The following is an 18,692-nucleotide window of genomic DNA, read 5'->3' as shown; positions in this document are numbered from 1 at the left end:
ATGCTGAACTGAATTTACTACAGAAACAAATGCAAACACCATGGATATGCACATGTAAAACAACGTGTCAGAAAGTAAATGAGAGGTCAGATGGGTCATGCTGAGAGGGGGGCCATCGCCTAATAAAAGTGACAGAACTGACTCCCCCATTCTGTTAAAAGCATTCCTTAATTCCAGACCTCAGTCATAAAATAAAATAAAAAAACTCCTAAATCTGCCAGTAGACTCACAAATCCAGCTTGTTCTTTAAAAAAGCTACTGCGTATATTACAGGTTAAGATATTCTATAAATGGCCAACTCTGTGATAGAGATACAGTATGTCCTTAGGGTTTATGTATACCCTAATGTAAAGATTAACCTTGCTATTTGCATTGTAAATACCTTGAACAAGAAGTTATGGGGGCTACAACTTGAGATGACCACCTGAGAGACACACACACCCACGTACCTAGATTTACCATATTTCAACATGGAAGTGCGAGCTCCGGCTCACACCAAATGACCAATAGGATCACAAACTATTGAAGGTTGCACCTCTGTCCAGGGGGGAGCAGCCCAAGAAGATAAAATGTATTGTAAGAACTTAATTCTGGGTCAGTGGATGGACCTCCAGCAGGAGCTCTATCTCTCTGATCCCAGCGCTGTGAGGCCTACCTGTGATCAGACATTCAGTAAACTTTCTGTTGATTTTAAACAGTCCTCTCCTGGCTTCACTTCTCGTACTTCCAACAAAAGAATCGGGTTAATTTCTAACAATTGCCTTGTATTGTACATGTGTAATGACAATAAAGTTGAATCGAGTCTAATATAATCTAAACTCTAGGGCCATAATGGGATGGATGGCTCAGCACTACAGATCCATGCAATGGGTGCGTTACATTTAAAATAACAATAATGAGCCATTATGCCATCAAACACATTATTTATAGCAAAAATGTGGTGCTTAATAACTCATAACACACTGTCTCATTCAGCCAGTAAGAACTTAGGGTATTGTGAGGCATGTTCCCATACTAGGTATTTCTTTCTGGTTCCAATTAAAACTACTCTGTGTGTGTGTGCATATGGTTCTACCTTTGGAGTTTTCTCCTCTTCCTGGCTCCAGATCTAATCTCTGTTTACTAACCAAGGAGTCCCAGTGAACCCTATTTCCCCTGGCTTCATCAGCCAGGTGGTGGTGATAAAGTAACTGTGGACTCTCTTCGCCAAAGTTGTAAATCTAATGAGATTCAGTGATTTAGTGAACAAGTCCCTTTGATGTTAAACAGTGCTCCAGCTGGCTAACACAGTATATATTGACCAGTAATTCAGTGAACACATAAGGTGATATGTAACTATGTAAACATAACTGTGAGATAAAAATGTGTAGACTTATGTGTGCTATAAAATAAAAACCTTAACTAATCCTATTAATTTTCATAAAAATAAAAATCATCCTAACAGTATTTATAATACCTTATTGTGAATATGTGGCTTTCAAATGGATGTAAGCAAATAAAAAGCATGACCAGTGTTGTGGCAAACCCTGATGCTGCTGGGCTTATGAGGCATTTCAGTACATTTTGTTTCACTCTTTAAAAAGGCCTCTCAGCAACACTGTATTTATCTTAATGTTTAGACCTCTGTAGTAGGTTCTGAATACTATTTCATATAATCTTATAAATAATCTAATCTGTGTTCTACATGTATACAGATTAATTATAGAAAATGTGTAACTCATGGTACATTTTATACAGTACTATAGGTTATTTGTGAATTACATTTTGTAAATCTAGTAAAATCCTCCATTGTTCCTGTGCAGTCAGGGTTATATTGTGCCACATCTGACATTACACCTAATGTTTGAAATATTACTGCATGTAGTTCCACAGGCAGCAAGAGCTTTTTTAAAAACATTTTTAATAACAGAGTAGAAACAGTGTTATTTTAAATGGACTTTCAAGAAATAACTGGTACTGTATAAATCCAACTCCAGTACAGATATACCCAAGCAGAATACAAATCTTTGTCACTGTAGTAATGAATAAAAGAGACATTTGAATAGAAAAATATTTCAACACAGTTATACAGGGTACAATTGGCCAGCAATTGCACAAAAAACACAGTGAGAGCAATAAAAATCAATCATAACTTCTATAATAATTCATTTCTTTTTTAAATTAAAGTATAGCATGAAATTTTAGTTTGGGTCATTTTGATGAAAGCTGACTAATCACTGGAGAACAACTGAAAACTCAATTGCATACAGTGTATTTGGCTCCTTTTAAAGGCACCTGGGAAAACAGTAATTAAGGCAAATGTTAGCTGCATCAAATAAAAATATTTTACTGCATGACCTTTTGATGGTCCATCAATCTGAAGAAGTGTTCCACCATATAACGTTCATATAACGCTGCACATACAAAAATTCAGGCTTCGACACAACACACTCCTCCTAGCATACTGTTGGAGACACTACCTAGAGCAGATATAGGCCAAGTGTTAAATGATTTTTCATTTTGACCTACAGTATATCTGATCCACATTTCTGAGGTGTATGATAAAAAAACACCAGCACATTCCAAAGTCCATCCTATCACTTGGTTGTTTCTCAGAGAAAATAAACCTCCTTATAATTTGCATGACATCCAAACTGTGCAAGTCATATTTAACATCTGCAATAATATGCCTATACACAGCTTGGTTTCTCTTTCTTTGCAGACATCCTCAAACCTATTTACAAAACACAAGAGCATCATGCAGTTACATTCTCTTCCGCTATTCAACTTGAAGGCAGTTTCCGTTTTGCATGATGGCAGGGATGCAGAGGTTGAGGTTAGGCACTCTCCTGTAGACAAAGTGGAAGATCTGTGCACGGGGCCGGCTGTGGAGCTCGGCTTTGATTCGTTGAGGGTGTGTGTCAGGAGCGAGCTGCTGGCTGGTGTCCTCAGTGACCAGAAACAGTGCATAGTTCTCAGGGTCAGGGAGGCTGAATTTGTAAGCGCAGAGTGAGCAAACCTCTTCTGTGGTGGTGTAAGGGTGGACAACCAGGGTTTTGGCTGTGCAGCCTGTGTCCCCTTCTTGCAGGGCTACACGGAGATAGTTCTACAGAGTGAAAGTCACAGGTTAAGATTTGGCAAAGTTGACAGAATTCTCCACAGTGAATGAAAGAAGCATTACTGGCAGAAATAATACATGCAGTTGCAGTAAATGCCATACAAAGAAAGGACATGCAGTACCTAAATGTTCCACTAGAGTGTGCTTCTACCCAAAGTATAACACGACGTGCAGATCCGCATGCTGTGATGTTAGTAGAACTCAGATAAATTCCCTTTCGCTGACGAGGGCCCAGACACAGCACGTTTCATGCACATTTCCAGGTTGGAATTTGAAGTTTGGATTTATTTGGAATTGGTACAATTTAGACTCACTGCTTGGATGATCAGTGTGGGTTCAGGTCAGGCGTGATACCTGAAAGTCGTCCACAGACGGCACTGAACGCTGGGTGGTGCGTCGGCGGTGCCACTGGTGCAGAGTGTTCCTGGCCTCGGAGCTCAGCACCCGGGCTGCTTGATCCTCCTGGAAGTTCTTGATGAGGGCCATGGCTCCATAAGCACTGGTCAGGTAGTAGCCCCCTGAAAATGGAAAGCAAAGGAATATGGTTGAAGGATGAATGGAGAAAAAAGAACAGGACAGAACTTAAAGAGAACCATATCAGGGCTAGTTATCTAGAAACAAAACCATCTGAAATGCAATGATGTAAAAAGTTAAGTTTCAAACACTTCCTCTTTTGAAATTGAAATGAATTAGATTTTTTTTTAAATAATTCAAAATTCAGAGAAGGCAACACACCACATACTTTCCATTAAAGCAGTTGTTGAGGTACCATGAGCCGACATGCCAGACAGGCTGACGCTGATAGGAAAATATTGAATTCTGGGAGGGTTTTCCTCTGAAGCCCAGTCACATCTAACACTGACTGGAATTTCCTTCCTGTGCCTGCCTGTATTTTTCAAGCTTGTTAAACAATGACCTGAACACCACAAAGACTGCAGGGAAAATCTTCCGATATTGAATATGTCACCCCCACCCACAATCTCTAATGATACAAACCATTCCCAGCCATTCAAATGGAAGTATGACTTCTGTGGACACACAAAAGTGCTTGCCCTGGACAGACCTTCCATTGACCAGGTTATACAACAAGGTGGACTCGCACCACACTGTAATGTGCCTGACTTCACTCTTCAGGTAAACAGCTCAGGAGCCTGTGGTATTTGTGTAGTGTTTGACCCTCCAGTTACACATCACTTACTCAGGTAAAAGGAGAATTTCTGGGTTTTCCGTTTGTGCTCTTTTCTTATTAGAACTGAACTATACTTTAAGGTTTTAAAAGAATAGTTCAACATTTTTGGAAATGCCCTTATTCAAGAGTGAAATGAGAAGATCAATGTCAATCTCATGTCTGTGTGTTACATATAGGCTACAGAGGTGGAGTAAAGCTCACTAATTAACAGGTTGAAGCTACAGTAGTGTATTTAATATGCAAGCAAACAACAATCTGTGGCATTAGAAGAAGCTACATTCTGGTAGCTAAGCTAGGCTAACCACATACCGACTCTTAAAGGGCTATACATGCGTTGTGCGTCTTTATATCTGCTTTGGTCAAGTGAATTTTTGTCATCTTCCCAGGTCCTCGACGGTCTGTGCAGACTCTGCGTGCAGGCCAAAAGTTTGTGTCTGCACAGAAGGTGCACAGAGCAAAAGCCCCGACTACAATGCTTGGAAAAAGTCAGCATATGCAGACAGAAGGCAGACCTTTGATTTGAAGTATAAACAGGAACGCACGCAGGTCCCTTATCCCTGTCTGCATATGCATGAGGATATGCACAAAGTATGTCTGTCCCTTAATACACAGACACGAGGTAAAGGTTATGTATGATATTTTACTGTATTGCGTGCCAGTTTTTAACGTTGCATTCTGAATAAGACATGGATCACTTAAAGTCAAAAATCAGTACCAACAGGACCTACCCTCTCCTCCGAGCAGAGATGGGTCCAGCAGTTCCATCATGTACTGGATCTCTGTGTCCAGCTGAGGCATGTCACACTGAGCCAGCACATAAGTAAGCATGGGCAGGAAGTCATCAGCACCAAACATCCTCCCTGGACACAAGCAGTGTGAACTGATACATTTGATAGAATGGGATTCTATCTGTTCTGTGAGAAATGCGAGTGATGGATGCGAGTGTGGTGTTTCGCTGCTTGACAGAGAGTTGTAGATTGCAAAATGAAAAACAAGAGTCTAATCAAACTAAAGCTAGATTATTTGTAAAATTTGTTTTAGCCTCAGGCTTTCTGTTAACATGCAGGGCAAAAAAATTGCATCCAACGCTTTTCCATACCTGAGTTATCCTGCATGATGGAGTAGATAAGTTTGCACACACGCAGCAGCAGCGACACCTTTTTCTCAGGCGAGTACATCTTCCTCATTTTTAAGAACTTGCGGCGGATTTTCTCAATAGCCATTGGATCAGGGGGCACTACCCCATCCACGCCTAGCTCCTGGGGCCGCTTAGTCTTAGCCAAGGCCAGGTTCTCTCTCAGCTGCTGCCAAGCTCCGCTGCTCACCTAAAAAGACATAAACAGATAATTTACTGAGTCGCCCAGATGTGACTGTGTTTCTGCTGTCTCCTGTAAGAATCAACCTTTATGCGTGTTTTTCAGCTTGTTCAAAGCTACTGTATCCTCATTTTTTCTCCCTTTGCTTATTTCCAGTCAAGCATCTCCAACAGCGGACATAATATCCTTGTAAGATAAAAAAAACCCTGTTAATGTCTCACCTGGAAGTCATGTAAAATCCCCTCGATGACGCTCTGCAGAGGCTTCAGGACACACTTGTGCATAGCCTTCTCTAGCACCTGGTCTGTATAAGATAACAGGCAACACACACACACACACATAGAAGCCACAGATGAAAGAGGAACATACATTTTTGACTGGCAAAGCATACAGAAATAATGGATACTTTAAGAAAATAAATGAGAACTATTTTACACGGGAAAATGTGTCATTATGTATTGTGTCATTTACAGACCAAAACAGCTGTGTTAGCAGCTATAGTCTCGGTGGCGCTGCCTGGTCATCAAGTTGGTCACCACCACTCAGTCAATTACATTCAACATGTTATACAAAGTCAGTTGACAGCTCAACCTGAACTATAATAGAGTCAGTAATACTGAAATGAAACTTAGCTCACATCTCCCATTGGCCAGTAATCCCATGATTCGACCAAACACCCAGAGTGTGTTAGTCCATCTACCAACACCTTCCAACGTCCCTACTCTGTCTGTATCTCTCAGCCTTGGTCAATTCATTCAAATGTACAGTTTTATTTTATTAAAAAAGGCTGGGAAATTTGTAAAGGAAATGTTACTCACAGCAGAAAACTAATTCAACAGTTTGGCAGTGAAAGAAAGTCTCCTGGGATATATTTATCCTGCATCTGATCTCCAGCAAAACCAACATTTCATTCTTAGATAGTATACATACAGTAAAAACCACATTTCTACATTTTAAAAAGACATGAGAGATGCAAATACTCCCTGAGTCAACTGAATAAAAATTCAGCAACTATATTGATAATAACACACCCTTTTAAATATTTTTTTTTCAAGACAAACTACCAAATTGTTGTTGCCACCTCCTCAGATCTGAGAATCTGCTGCTGTTCTTTATCCTTATAGGACAGTAAATTAAACATTTGGGGTGTTTGGGTGCACAACTTCTAACACTGTTCTACCAAGACTGTCAAACAAAGGAAGAATACACTATTAATAACCACAGTGAGGAAACTACATTATCACCAACACCAATACAAATTCTGTATGGGTGTAGGAGTGAAGGCAAGTCTACAGGGTCATGAGGTGGGCCCCCTCTTACTAACTGGTGTTTCACTGAGTTGGGCCCACAACACTGAGAAGGCTCAACAGTGTCTTCCAGAACCACCTTCTCTTTGCCTGCACCCACACACCCAACACAACCCTTCATCTACTCAGGTTAATTCAGGCTAACTGTTACCAGTCACTAGAACTAGCAAACATTTCAACTGCTGTTCTAGCCACCAAACATTTAAAATACAGTAGCTCACTAAACATTTCAAATAGCTCACCAGATAACTAGCCATACTTCTGCTACCTTTTGTGCTGCACAGAAACCAGCCTGTGTTGGTATTCACTCCAACAAACCTTCTAATTATGTCCTCATGTTAGCTTTCTCATACTAATGCCAGCAAGTAGGCCTCACGCCTGCCACATGCAATGAGCATTTTGTTAAGCCTGTCCTCTTATGCTAGTTTACTTCAGCTGATAAGGCATACTCCACATGTATGTCAGGTAGATTCCTAATTACCAGTCTTAGACTCTGCCCTTTAATACCTAACAGAGAGACTGTTGAATTGGCTACAAATGCCCTAGAACCAACCTCGACTGAGTGGACTTTAACTTATGTAATGACACCTCTTTGTGCTCCAAGTTCCTGCAATGTGCATTTTTTATCAGGGCAATCATCATCAGTAGATGACTTCATGATCACAAGTACTGTTAGTTGCAGCCCTAACCTTTAAGCAACAAGATTAATAAACAAATAACCTCAAAGTCTGACATTCAAAAGTCAGGCTTTTGAAAAAAAAAAGGGGGACTGTATGTAAAATCAAACTTAAAACTGAAAATAGTGATGTGTAAATCATCTGTGTCCTGTATTAGATTGAAAACAACACAGCAGCACATTGTTTGATACCTCATCAGTTTTACTTATTTATTCACACAACACTATTGCCAGTTAGTTTGTTGTTTTTTTTACAAAGAAGTCTGAACCACCTTTTCTAAGTAGCGTTAGTTAACCAAACTACATTTCTCCCTAGGGTAGCTTTGCAGCTTTGCTGTACTTCAACTTCTGAAGTAATTGCTAGTTTGCAAAGCAATGCTTTCAAAGTAACTTCCCCAGCATTGCTGACAAGCAATAAAAAGCTGCACTTGGTCTCTACAATGGCTCCATCTGTACATACATTCACAGCTTTCAAATCATTTTCTGCCCACCTCAGCTATGTCCAGTATGTCACATTGATACAGTTGTGTCTTATTGTTCACTAGCAGAAGTGACGCAACTCTTTATGCAGCACAGGCATCCCCAGCCTCCGGGCAGTGTTGATGCCATGCTTGTGCAATGAGCTAAGCAGAACAAAATGCTCTGTGACCATGTAAACAAGTGAGCATGCACATACACAAATCCTGTTCAAGAAACGTTGCAGTGAATCAGAGGAACAACTGAAGGAACACAATTAAAACACAACAATCCACCACTCTCTAAGGGCAGGTCTCAGGCATTTGCAGTGGGAGAACAATACAATCAGTTCCTTATGTGCACACAAGGAAGGGTGCAGAGGCTATTCAGGACACATCTTGCATGTACATACAAGCACACATTGCTCTGACTGTGGAGTTCCTGATTCCCTCCAGAAAGTCTCATTTCCCTTGTATGCTAAGCAATGTTTCCTTTTGGGTTTTACCTAAGCTACAGTCTGTTCAAAGGCCTCCATCAACTGCAATAAACTGTAGGAGAGTCTGTGATTTACAGTGTATATTCACACACCACAGCAGTATCCACATAAACTAAAAACACTCAAAGAAATGAACATAAAAGCAAACTTCCAACTTTGTGCAGTTTTCTGATGTATAGCCCAGAAAATACATTTCTGGCTCTCAGAAACAAAATTAAATATACTGCAAAATGCGGACCTCTAGTTCCCCTTATACCACAAACACAAAAGATTTAAGAGTCAGACTTAAGCATTTCTTACCCAAGGTGTAAGAGTTCCAGCCAGAACAAAGCTACACTCCTATCAGTCTTTGTGTAAACACCCTGGATAGGAGCACAAACAACAGCTTAGCTCTATTTCTCTCTTTTTTAAACTTATTCTTTGGTAATAGCATGTCAACAGACTGTGTGGTCTCTGCATGTATTCTATTTTTTTGTTTTGGTTTTCCAGGGACAAATTACCAGTAACAGCTGTAATTTAGCACCAATAACCTTGTCCACCACCTACTGAGCACTTCACTATAAATTTCACTTGTAAAAAACAAGGTTTATTCACACTTCCCCTGTCCAAACGGAATATTTTTGAGAATGAGACCCTTTTATGTGTGTATCTGTGGTCTGTTAGCATAACCAGAATGGATCATTTCTCTCCCTGAACAAGGCTTTGCTGTTTCAGTACTTACAATGAACAAGGGTTGTGAGATGAGTGCAAAGACATGCTAACATATTTATGCAAATATTCTAGTCCACAATAACCTGACTGGAATAAAAAAAACATTTTGATAGAGCTGTTCAAGTCTAAAGACTTTTTGTTTTTACAATCATCAAGACCTCAGTGGAGACTATCAACAATTTTGATTCCATCCAGTAGGATAAAGAATAGCCTCCTCTGCTGCTAATAAGGTGCTTCAGTACTAATAGCACAACAATACTTTTTCAGAACCTTGATCTGACAAATGTACATATTTTTATGTAGCTAAAGTCTAAACACAAGCAGCTCTACAGGAACTGTGCACAAACAAAACTGCATTAAATCAGAACCCATCTAATCACAAAATAATAGCATGAATCTGACCAGATCTGATGTGAGCTTTTGATGCTGTGGAAACATTTTATGGGTACCTATAAAGTATTGCAGTTAAATAACTCCACTAAAAATATAGCTCAGTACAATTTCTGCCTTCGAAAATAAACCTCAAATGCACTGTGAGCTTATGCCACTGAGGACAGGCTAAGAATAACTTAATGGGGCACATCACATTGCCATTCCTGTAACTCAGCACCAGTAATGAGGACTACTATTAAGGAAAGGTGTATGACTGATTCCCAAGCAACACTAAGCAGTTTTACTTCTTCATTTATACTAGTCTGAAAACATGCAAAGAACCAAATGCCGTCAGAGGTGGGATATGACTCAAATGTCACGCATGCCCACACATGCATTGGCACATGTTTCACAAAGTCAGGACACACAAACACACTGTGCAACAAAGCTCAAAAACTACATTCATCTTCATAGTTTTACAGATTCTCAGTCTTCTTGACCAACTCACCGATGTGGTCCTCAGGTATGAGTGACTCTATTGGAGGGTCCAGCTCAGAGCTCTGGCGCAGGTAAGCCTTCATCTGCGTCAAAAACTGCCTGAGAGTCTGAAGAAAATCCATCCCTGATGTGTGGCAGCTTCGGTTCTCCTGAACAAAACTGTTGTAGTCATGAACCAGGGAGCCAAAATAGGAACTTTTGTCCTTGGACAGCTCAGCAATCCGTTTCACTGCCCGTCTCTCCGGTGTCATGAGAGAGCTCAGCATGCAGCCTACCTTGCGAAAGCGTCCCTTCAAGGCCTTGGGGAGCACTAAGGACCCACCACCCAGCCTCACACCAACCCTCCGCCTCTGTGCTTTGAAGGAATGACGAAGGCGCATTTCTAGATCGGTTTCCAGGCCGACCCCATAGTCCTCGTCCTCTTCTTCCCCATCCTCATCCTCTTCACTGCTGTCTTCCACTGGGTCTTGATGTCTGGGGGCCAGACCCAGGGAGAATTCAGGAGACAGCGAGTATTCCAGTGAGTCAGAGGAAGAAGTAGACATGCTCATGTCACTGAGCCGCTGGCGTACCCTTTCATTAGGCCTGGACGGGGTCCCAGTGTTTTTCTTTAGTAGTATATCAGCAGGGACAGTAGGTGGAGGCTGGCATGATGGAAGCTTGGCACGAGACAGGGCCTTGGCTATAGTTTCATCGTCCAAGGCGATGTGGCAGCGCTGGGCTTCCAGATCAGGCTTTTTAGGCCTTGGAGGTGCTTGATTTGAGGGTGCAGGGTTTGGTGAGCTGTGCCTGGCAAGTGCTGGTGGTCGAGTGGGTGTTGGGTTCCTGCTGGAGGACTGGTGCTGCCTTTTAGCCACAGCAGTAGCCTGTGGTGTGCTCTTGGGTCTGATTGTAGCTGCTGGAAACCCAGGGGGAGCTGGGGCGCTGGAAACCGAGTGGGAGCTGGGGCAGGGCGCCGGCGTGGCATTGAACGGGGGGGAGGAGGGCGGGGGGGCCTTGATTTGACGTTCGATTTGATTTTGTCCGTGTGCTGTTCGCCCTCTTCACTGCTGCTTACTGGCTTCATGGACAACTTCCCCTCATTCTCTTGGTTGTTATCAGACTTGACAGCATGTGAAGGAGAATCCTTCTTGCAGCAGTCGTGGTGGTGATGAGTCTGGAGAAACAAGGGGTTAACAAAGCACACGGGGCTGCTGGGATGTTTTCTCTGCAGATCAAAGGAAGGTGGAGGAGTGTGCGACCGTAGGGTTGGGGGCGCACTCTCGCTGTGATCCCCGGTATGCCTCTGCTGTGACCCCTTTGCCTCCCTGTTCCTGTTAGTTCGCTGGGGACTGAGGGTACGGCTCCGAGGGCGACAGGGACGGGGGGATGTGCGCCACTGACTGCACAGGGCAGAATCCCAGAAGCCTGCAATACACAGCCACAGAAACACTTAACTAAGTTTACAGCAGCTGGATTCAAGAGTCTTCAAATGAAAAGATCAGTTAAAGGAAGAACATAAAAGAACAAATATGGCTTTCTCAGAATCAGAATCAGAATCTCAACTATTTCTCACCAACACAGAAGATATTGACTCAAAGTGTCCTTATTTTTTTCTTTTTGCCTGTCCTGCTGCTTGTCTGGGTCTTTTCTCTTACCGTTCGAAGAAGCGTGTTGGCTCAGCTCCGTGACTCTATAGATCTGATTCACTGGAAACAAACACATACCCAGAGACATGGGGAGGGAGTCGCCCATGTTAATCACAGAGTGGGAGGGCACTAAATATACAACAGCAGACATAGCTCCAGTTCCTCCACTCCTTCCTGCTGTTTTTCTCTCTCGTAGTTCGACATAGAGCTGTATTTCCCTGGATCTCCCCTAGCTGAAGAGTAATTGCTGTATGCAAACCTACGGTATACAGTATGATATTCTGCCTTTCCTCTTTCTTTTTTACTTTTATTTATTATTTATGTATTTATTTTTTTGCTTATTTTGGTCTTCCAAATCATTGACAGTGGAAGTCTCCGTAACAGTGGAGGACTTGCCCTCACTCTGATCCTGCTGTGTACTTTTCCACTGAATCAGTCCATTGTCTTCAGCTCTCATGCTAACAGGCTCGGTTTTAATAACCACTTGGAAAACAGAGAGTGAGATTGGGCTGTATCCAAGCACAAACACAAAACACAATGATTTCACCAAACTTAAATGAACAGGCCACAAATCACACACACTTAAAAATGTGCCAATGACACATCTCTGTAGCATAACCCAGTGATGCCTGGTCTCGTAACCTAAAAATGGAAACTGCTTTCTTGGGGCAATAAAGAAGCAGGTCCAGCTAGTAGAGCAGTTTTAAATGTCTTATAATATGCCAGTGTACAGAGATTGTGGTAGTCTATGATGATCCATGTGAGCAATAGCTACCTGGCACTGTGGTGTCTGTCTGCACTGCAACGCAACACTGTAGCCAGTAACACATATAGTGTAATACCACACTAACTTCATTACATTCTTCAAATGTAGTTGTTTTAACCATTTCTTCATGCTTATTTTTAATATATATTTATTTCTAGGTGAAAAATAGACAACTGTACCTTTTCTAGGTGGAATTATTCTGCATAATGTTTCCTTCTTGCCTCAACACCAATTTTACCAGTTATTTCAAAAAAGTGTTGTTTTCAATTGGCGAGATGTCCAGGGTGGACCCCTCCTCTTGCTCAGTGTCAGCTGGAACTGGCTCATGATAAGCAGTATAGGTAATGGATGGATGTTGTTTTCATCCACTAATGTGAGCCTTTGTTTTTTTTTTTAGGGGCATGGTTAAAATTCTTACAATAACCGCTGCAGTTGTTTCCAAATACAGGTCTACCATGAACTGGAATTGTGCCCTTTGGGGCACACCTGAGTGAGAGATGTGTCACTGGCACTTCCTTAACAGCAATCAAAGAATAGCTAAATTGAAAGCTGGGAAGACACTGTATCTTGTTCAGTCAGGGGATAGTGGGAGCGCAAAAATTCACAGGTTTTGGTCAATAAAGATCAGTGCCTGTCCAGCTTTAGAGAAGTATAGTTCAGAATAAGTATATCTGTTACAGCCTGCTGATAGAAACAGAACTGTGCTAGATATAGATTAGGTGAGTTAGCTAATACATAAAAACACCTTCCTTGTCCTATGGGGAGGCAAATAATGGGCAAAGTCATTGGATATTTAACTGTCTAAAGTAGTTTGCAACATATGTTGTGTTTTGGGCATGTGCCCATATTCCACAACTTCACCGCAGTCTTAAACAGAGTACGGTACAGTGGAGAAGGGGACTTTCCTTTCATAAATGCATACATTTGCTAAGAAAGGCATAGAAGCTGGCTCATAATTAAAGACTTTTTATACCTCACATCAAACATAAGAACCACAATGCACAAAGCATTACAAAGCAGGCCAACTCCCACTTCCATTCACCACATGCATGCAAATACAATGACAGCTCTTCATGTTTGTAAGTAATACAGTTTGCTGCACATATACTTAAAAGCCTTATGTGTATCATACCTAAATGTGTTGTGATGGTACTGTATGTATGTGTTTAGATGGCACACAAGTCTACTGTAGCTTTCCACTTGCTGCTCCCTTCTCCCCCACACCGAGCTATGTAGTAGGCTACCTCATTGCAGTTTCACAGCAGCTGAGCCTAGAATAACATGACAGATGAACTGACTAAGACTGCTGTGAAATTTAACTGGTCATCGCAAATTATCAAACAAACCTAAACAAAACCTGAGCACACAGTACTGACTGTTTTATCTCCTTTTGCATTGCTTGGCTGACTGCATTTTATAACACATATAGCAACATTCGCGCTAAAAAGAATGGGGTATATTAAAAGTAATCCAGTCTTGTGTTGCAGACATCGATAAAGATATTAATACCCAGTTAAATGTGCCGAAAGTTTGGTAAGCATTCCTAAGGAAGCCCAGAGTTAATGTTATATGAAATTTAGACTGATGACTGGACCCTGCAGTGGGTATTAGACCAGTGCCATTACAAATCTGCTGGGCCCCAGGTCAGTAACTTGACTACTACACTCAAGCAAAGAGTAAATACTCAGTGACTTGACGCACTCTCATATCTTATATCTACTTAGGCTTATCTCCCGTGGGCCTGTCCCCACTAGCTTGATATGCAGTTCTGTCTAAATGCCACAGCTCACTCAGTAGTCCAGCATTAATCCTACTTATCTAGTGCCAATAGTCCCACTATTTTATCAGTTACCAATTTTATCACAAAAGCATGCCACACGTTGTTACATTCCTTCCTTGTTAGCCATCTGTTTCAGCATATGGCAGTTCAATGTGAAAACCAACTTGCAGTGGTCAGCATTATTACATTTTTTCCATGTTTTCTCTCAAAAATTCACCTCGGTTGCACCATAACTTCATTATAAACAGGTTATGGTGGTTACCCATTTGCAAGCAGAGATGCTTTTTCCTCTGTGGTACCGTATTGTATGTTGAAGGTACCTTCATTCTAACATTTAAGTTAAAGTGGTCACTGACAGAAACACCACATTCTAGAGCTACAGTACATCACTGAAATCCAGAAGACAAACAAACAAACATGGACCCCATAAAACCGAAACCTTCATTTAACTGAAATGGCTGATAGGCTGTCACCTGCACAGTTTGAGCTTCTAATACATTTCCACAGTCCCTGCTTACAATTCTATTAGCAGGAAGTGATAATGTCTAATAAATACAGAAACATTCTGGGAAGAAGAACAAATTGGTGTAGCATTTTGCAGAGCTGCTGAACAGACCAGCCCCAAAGACTCCACCTGAAATCCAGCCAGCAGACAGCGACTTACATGTTGGCAGGTTTGAGCCAAGAAAGGAAGAGATTCACAAGGCCATCCAACAGCTGAGGAATGGCACGTTTGCAGGTCCAGACAGGCTAATTACCTCCCATCTCCATAAAATAAAGACTGCCTGACCAGGAAGACATCAGTTTAAAAACCCTAGTCTGCACTGAAAAATTGCCGTTTGTGAGTTGATCTGTAGCTCAAACTTGAAAACTCACCAGCACAGTCATTCAGGATAAGTGTTCATATAGAACTTCAAACTAGTTAAATAATATGATGCTAACGTACCTGCTCCAAGCTGAGCCACCTCCTCCAATTCTTTCTTGGTCTTGGCAGATGCAATGGCCTCTGGGAGTTTGAGTGTGAAAGGCAATACATCCCTAAGTTAAAGAAAAACAAAATAATAAAAGGTTTTTGGTACTTAGCTAGTGCGTCTCATCACCATGGTTACAGTGAAGCATGATATCCCCTAACAAAAGTGATGATTTTGGTTGGCAAAACAAACAGACAAAGAAGAACACCAGCAGAGAAGTAGTCCATCTCTATAGTAGTGATTAGGTAACAGTAAAAACTCTGTGTTTCCATCCAACACAATTGCCCTCTATTTCCTGTATCCATTTTTTTTAAAGTCCTGGTTCTCCCGTGCTGGCTTGAGCTAAAAACCAGAAGTGAGAGCACTGAGAGCTTACTCAACAAACGTTATTTCCATCCATGGCGTCTCGATCCTTGCACGACAGACAGAAACAGAAATGCTAGTTATGTTAATGTGAGTTACCTGCTAATGCAGTAGAAAGCTACCAGGCGAAACAGATCTGCAAAACCGATTCCAGCCCCCTCCAGAGAAAAGGCTGCAAACAAATGGAACACATACAGAATGAATTAAAATATATACACTAAAACTTTATTAGATTTAGTTGCCCACTGTCCCAGTCCTCAAGCAGGGGCATACCCCTGGCACAGAGCTTAGCAACATGGTTCAAATTCCTCTTCAACCAATATGGTCATTGTTTCATGGAGGTACCCCTACACTGCCTTTGGAGCTGGGTGATCTCAGGCCTCTGGGCTGTCTTATATGCATTTCACCACACTCCATCAGCTTTTAGTTTCTACGTAAAACCACATTCAAAAACAACTTATCCTTCTTAATTAGGTGTTTCAATTAGTTCGAAGAAAGAATGTGCATGTTAATGAACAAAGTGACTTTAAAAGGTACTGGTGACCAGTGGGTTTTTTTTTTTGTCAAGGTCAAAACATTCCAGCAGAAGGCTAAGCTGCTACAGCGGGCTGTGGAGGATGGGAGGCCAACTGGAGAGCAGCTGGCCCCCAGCAAGGCCAAACTAGGCCAGAGGCACGCACGTCCCTCCCATGTGTGCTGTCATTTCAGCAGGGAAAATCCACAGCTGCTATGTCATCACTCTGGCACAGTCACAACTCCATGACTAAACTCCCAATACTGAAACCCAACACTTTCTAGGACTAAACACTCCGATACCATAAGCACTGTAACAACTGAAAGTACTCTATATAATTTTGTTGTACACTAATGAAATTACAATTGTTAAACACTAGAATAAAATGGTCTAACAGCACTTGTTTTAACTGCAGTGTTCATGATACAAATAAATATTCAATAAAGTGTTCATGATACAAAACTGAGACCACAACATACAAACAGATGGTCCATGGTGGAACGAGAGGCTAAATTGTAAGTGTTTTGGATAAAAGCACTATATAAATGAACCATACTTGTTCAATGCAACTAGTTGCTGCTGTTTAAACAGATATGTGACCCAGATGTATTGTTAGTGCCATACAAAGAAAGTTACCGCTATTATTTTTAAGTGAGTGAGGTCACATCTGCTTAGGTTAAATGTATTATCAGTGAATGTTACCTCACCCACATCCCATTGCTTCATCCCAGCAATTCTGTGTGATAGCTGCATTAAAACAGCAAATTAATTGTATTCTGCTGTATCTTAAGAATCAACATGGATTTAATCCTCATGCTAAACACTAGAATAAAATGATGCAAGTAATACAAAGGCACAAGCTGATGTTCCTGTAATCACACTCATATTTCCACTTGTGTATGGGTTTATCTCTGTACATGGTGTGCAGAGGCAAACAGGAAATGTCATTTTGAAATCTTGACGTAGAGTACAGTGTGTTTGAATGACACATAACCAGGAGACCAAAGGAAACTAAAAGAGCATGATTTCTGATGCATCTAGGCCACTACAGCTTCTGAGATAACATGAATTAACTTGCGTGATTATTTATGTAACTGTTGCTTTAATACGGTAGATTGTATTGTGTTCATTAACCTGTTAACCTGTCTGCCAAGTGTGCTGCTAGTTTCACTCAGCTAATGCAAATAATTCTCATACTTGAGGTAAATTTCATTGAGTAGCATATTATAATCTTTCTGAAGGTTAAAAAGTTTGAATATTTTTCTACTGACATTCTATTTGGCAGCTCATGATTATATCCTGATGTAATCATCCCCACCCACATATACTACATGTATTGTGCAGTCAGTTAAAACAAACATGTTACTGACTGTACTGGCTCTCTCTGACAGGGAAGTGGCGGATGGGGCTTCCTGATTGATCCTCCTTCACCCGCACAGACAAAACCTTCCTCTGCAGAGCAGCTGACTTCCTGACCAGGAATACCTGCATCAGAACAGAATCAGAAATCATAAAATATAAAGCTCTCAGATATGAGAAGGTGACATCTGTATCCTAGCATGGTAACCACTCACCCCTGGTGGCTGTTTGAGGAGTATGTGACTGGCCTCCATTTCACTGACTGCAAGAAGCAGCCACACTGGGTGGGTCTGAGTCAGCCGGTCCAACACGCTCATCCTCCTTCGCAAGGAGTCGTACCCAGAGTCCCTCTCACCCCCCTCCCTGCCACAGTGGGGGGACATCAGGTAAACCTCGCTCTCCATCCTAATAGCCAGAAAGAGAAAAGGTCAAACCATTTCTGCCATCTGCTGGTGAAAATGAGCACCAGTGTGAATATGTTGTTACAAACACTGTTTGGAACAAAATCCGATTTAACATAATGCAAAACTACACAGAACAAGCTGATGGAAATATGTTTATGTTCTGCCTCAGCAAGTTAACATTTCCAGGTATTATCAGGAAAAAAATCCAGATTAGATTGGTTAAAGTTTTGTTTAAGAGTAGAAGAAATGTGCAGAAAATATCTTTACCCCTGTAGTTCCTGGGCCTTCTTTTCCGTGATGGGAGAGGTCTGGACCATCTCCTTCTTCAGCTCCCAGATCTCTGATGCAAATGTGTCAATCAACTGGAATATGACAGAATGAGAGGCTTTGACTGGTGAAGAAATACAAGAAGGAGAAGAGGAGAGGGAAGAGCAATAAACGAAACCAACAGAATTGCTCAAACATAAATTACCAAGAAACGAAAGCATTGGGATGGACAGAGTGTATTGGTCAAAATTAGAACAAAGGGCAGGGAAACGGTCAGTCTTCCTGTGTGTGAACCTCATTTCCAATAGGAAGAAAACATGGAGGCAAAGCACTGTCAAAAAAACAACCCACATCGACATTCAGAGTGTGACGACACATTTCCCAAGTTGCAATACAGAGACGCACACATATATTCTTATTCATTGTGACTCAAATGATAATACAGTTTCTACAATAAACACAGCTGCGTGAGGGGACACAAACACGTGGATGAATCAGCACAGGAATCCCTGTAAGCATGCC

At 41.5% G+C, this 18,692-nt stretch overlaps 1 protein-coding gene across 1 annotated transcript in view; it reads right to left on the bottom strand.

Annotated features, from left to right (window-relative positions):
• Positions 1-2,690: 2,690 nt before the first annotated feature.
• Positions 2,691-18,692, bottom strand: part of rin2a (Ras and Rab interactor 2a) — a 45,757-nt gene continuing 29,755 nt past the window's right edge. Inside the window, 12 exon segments of the mRNA XM_020594153.1 lie at positions 2,691-3,085; positions 3,452-3,615; positions 5,015-5,146; positions 5,386-5,611; positions 5,824-5,906; positions 10,129-11,041; positions 11,044-11,525; positions 15,239-15,330; positions 15,726-15,798; positions 17,511-17,625; positions 17,715-17,904; positions 18,171-18,265. Of these exon segments, the coding sequence (XP_020449809.1) occupies positions 2,759-3,085; positions 3,452-3,615; positions 5,015-5,146; positions 5,386-5,611; positions 5,824-5,906; positions 10,129-11,041; positions 11,044-11,525; positions 15,239-15,330; positions 15,726-15,798; positions 17,511-17,625; positions 17,715-17,904; positions 18,171-18,265 (2,892 nt within the window). The 3' untranslated portion in view covers positions 2,691-2,758.

The sequence above is a fragment of the Monopterus albus genome, unplaced genomic scaffold (genome assembly GCF_001952655.1).
Source record: "Monopterus albus unplaced genomic scaffold, M_albus_1.0 scaffold22.1, whole genome shotgun sequence".
NCBI lineage: Eukaryota > Metazoa > Chordata > Actinopteri > Synbranchiformes > Synbranchidae > Monopterus > Monopterus albus.
Note: the sequence above shows the minus strand (reverse complement) of the source record. Positions and strands in the feature narration are given on the sequence as shown.